At 35.8% G+C, this 2,761-nt stretch overlaps 1 protein-coding gene across 1 annotated transcript in view; it reads left to right on the forward strand.

Annotated features, from left to right (window-relative positions):
* The window catches only part of LOC105809251 (NACHT, LRR and PYD domains-containing protein 4-like), a 79,608-nt gene that overhangs the window by 34,103 nt on the left and 42,744 nt on the right, over positions 1 to 2,761 (forward strand). The window contains 1 exon segment of the mRNA XM_012643003.1: positions 549 to 719. Within this exon segment, the coding sequence (XP_012498457.1) occupies positions 549 to 719 (171 nt within the window).

Below are 2,761 nucleotides of genomic sequence, written 5' to 3' on the forward strand. Positions count from 1 at the left end.
AAAATATAAAAGTGACAGAATATTTAAATACCTGTAGGCCATGTATGGTTTATGCATCACCAGCTTGCTTTATATTTTTCAGTACCTCACAAGTTTCTCCAAAGGGAACATGCATACTTTTTAAAAATCCATGAGCTTATGATGATCTTAACAATAGAATTGAGAAAGTTGAGGATTTTATACATAAGGGAATCAATGCACTTTAGCAATCCATGAGGGAACCATCTAAGAAAGTAGATTCAAGGATAGTGTTGCGTATAGAATTAGAACCACAATTTAAGTCCTTTTAGAGTATTAGCTATGCCATGTTATGCTGTATTTTTCCATCTGCATTACTTTGTTTCATTTTCTAATCCCTCTATCATGTGAGTAAGAAGAAATGAAGGGAGATATTTTCAGATAAGCCAGAAAAGTTCATGGTCTCACTTGGGAATTTTGTACGTAAGATTCAGAAATATTATCTTTAATGTGAGGTTAAGAAAAATTCTCTGAGATGTCATTTTCCCCTTCACTCACATTCCCATCCTCCCATGTTTTTGTCCCCACAGGTTGGCTTACTGCTACCTCAGTGAGCATTGCTGGGAATACCTCTCTGAAGTTCTCCTGTGTAACAAAAGCCTGCACCATCTAGACCTCAGTTTGAACACCCTGAAGGATGAAGGATTGACAATTCTCTGTGAAGCCCTGAAACACCCAGACTGCTGCCTGAAGTCGCTGTGGTAGGTTTCTTTAGGTTTCCTTTGAAGACCAAGCCTTCTTTTCAAGGTCTTGCATTGCACGGGAGGCACCTGGAATGGAGAAAGGCCACAGTGTCTGTGCCTGAAAAGGTGAAGGTTAAAAATTACTTGACCTAGATTCTTGTAGAGATGTTCATGTGAACAAACCTGTGCCTCGACTTTTGTGTCACAGATTTAATGTGTTGTAAGTGTCATTCAATGGAGGATACTTAAAGGACTAAGAGAGAATTATGACTTGGGGCTGAGGGACAGTTTTGTGGCTAAGAAGATATTTGGCATGTGTTCTACAGAATGAACACATTTCATTAGGTGGAAAAATAGAACCAAAATTCCAGGCAGAAGGGTAAAATGTGGAGGTGGGGGACCCAAAAAAATACATGTGAGAATTAACATCAATAAAACAGGGGATGCTTTAAAAGGGAAAAAAGGGTAGGAAGACAATAATGAGAAAGAACATAATGAAAACACTTAATTTCATGTTATAAAATTGAGAAATATTGGGGTAACCTTACAGTGGTGGTGGTGTTTTGGAGTCACCAATTAGGGTAGTATTTCATGATCAAATGCCTCTTTCCTTGAGAAATTTGGAGACTTGTGGAATTAGGCAGAATGATTTTACCTAGTCTATTAGGAAATATCAGAGTTTAGAAATTTGTATTCCTTTTCTTGAAGAGAACGTTAAAGAGCCACATGCATACTTTTTCTCACAATGGTGGGTTAGGATATCTGAGTCAATCTTTGAAATTGAAAGATGTTAAAAATGTCACATAAAATATTTTTTAAAACATTAAAAGCATCTAGAAACTAAAAAGATATTCTAAGTAGCAGGCTAGGTGTAGAGCACTTTAGGTTGTCCCCAAATCCTTAAGATGTATTAAAAAAAATAACCTTAAACTAGTACCGAATAGATACCTAGGAGAAGCAAGTGCAAGTCCTCTCTGGAGATAGATAATAGGATGTCATGATCCTTGACCTTGATTTATTCCTAAGAGGATCTTTTAAGGTCAATAAATACCACACAGTTAAAATAACCTAAACCACAAGGATTTAAGTCACAATGAGCAAGAACAAGCCAAACAAAAATGCCTTACCAACCTTGAGCTATTGGAAGGATCAGACTTATCTGTAATACAAAGCAATTATACTTACTATGTTTAAAGAAAAAGAACAAGTTTAAATTCTCAGAAAAAAGAAAGCCATAAAATAAAATCAGCAAATAAAGAATAAGATGGAACATCTAGAAATTACAAACATAATTGGTAGTAAAAACTTAATAGATGGGTCGAACAGTAGATTAGACAAAAGAAAACGTTAATAAAACAGAATAAGTCATAATTATCTAGAAGGCAGCATGAAAAGAGAAAAATGCATAACATATAAGAGATTATGAATCTTAGAGGATAGAATAAAAAGTTCGAACACATTTAATGGGAGTCCGAGAAACATAAAATATCAAGGACAAAATTTTCTTGTAACTGATGAAAGATTCCAATCCAGATTCAAGCATCCAAACAGGTCTCTAACAGGATAAATAATGGAGAAACTGTAGAACACCAGAGATAAAGATGTGATCTTTAAAATCTAACATGGGGTTGGAAGGGGGAACCATTCTATCTACAAGGAAGGACAGATGTGGTTGGGTGAAGAGGAACAGTGAAAACCAGAAGGCAGTGCAATGAGAGATTAAATGTGCCGGGGAGGGGATGTCAATCTAGAATTTTATAACCAGCAAAAATCATCAAGAATGAGGACATTTTGTTCTTATTGCCTAGGATTGCTTTTGCTATACGGGATCTTCTCTGGTTCCATATGAAGCTTAAAATTATTTTTTTCTGTATCTGTGAAAAATGATATTGGTATTTTAATAAGGATTGCACTGAATCTGTAGATCACTTTGGATAGTACAGACATTTTAATAATGTTGACTCTGCTGACCCTCGAGCATGGTATGGTTTTCCACCTGTTTATGTCCTCTGCTATTTCCTTCCTCAGTGTTTCATAGTTCTCCCTGTAGAGGTCTTTTA

Source organism: Propithecus coquereli, unplaced genomic scaffold (assembly GCF_000956105.1).
Source record: "Propithecus coquereli isolate 6110/MARCELLA unplaced genomic scaffold, Pcoq_1.0 Scaffold193, whole genome shotgun sequence".
In the NCBI taxonomy this organism is placed as follows: Eukaryota; Metazoa; Chordata; class Mammalia; order Primates; family Indriidae; genus Propithecus; species Propithecus coquereli.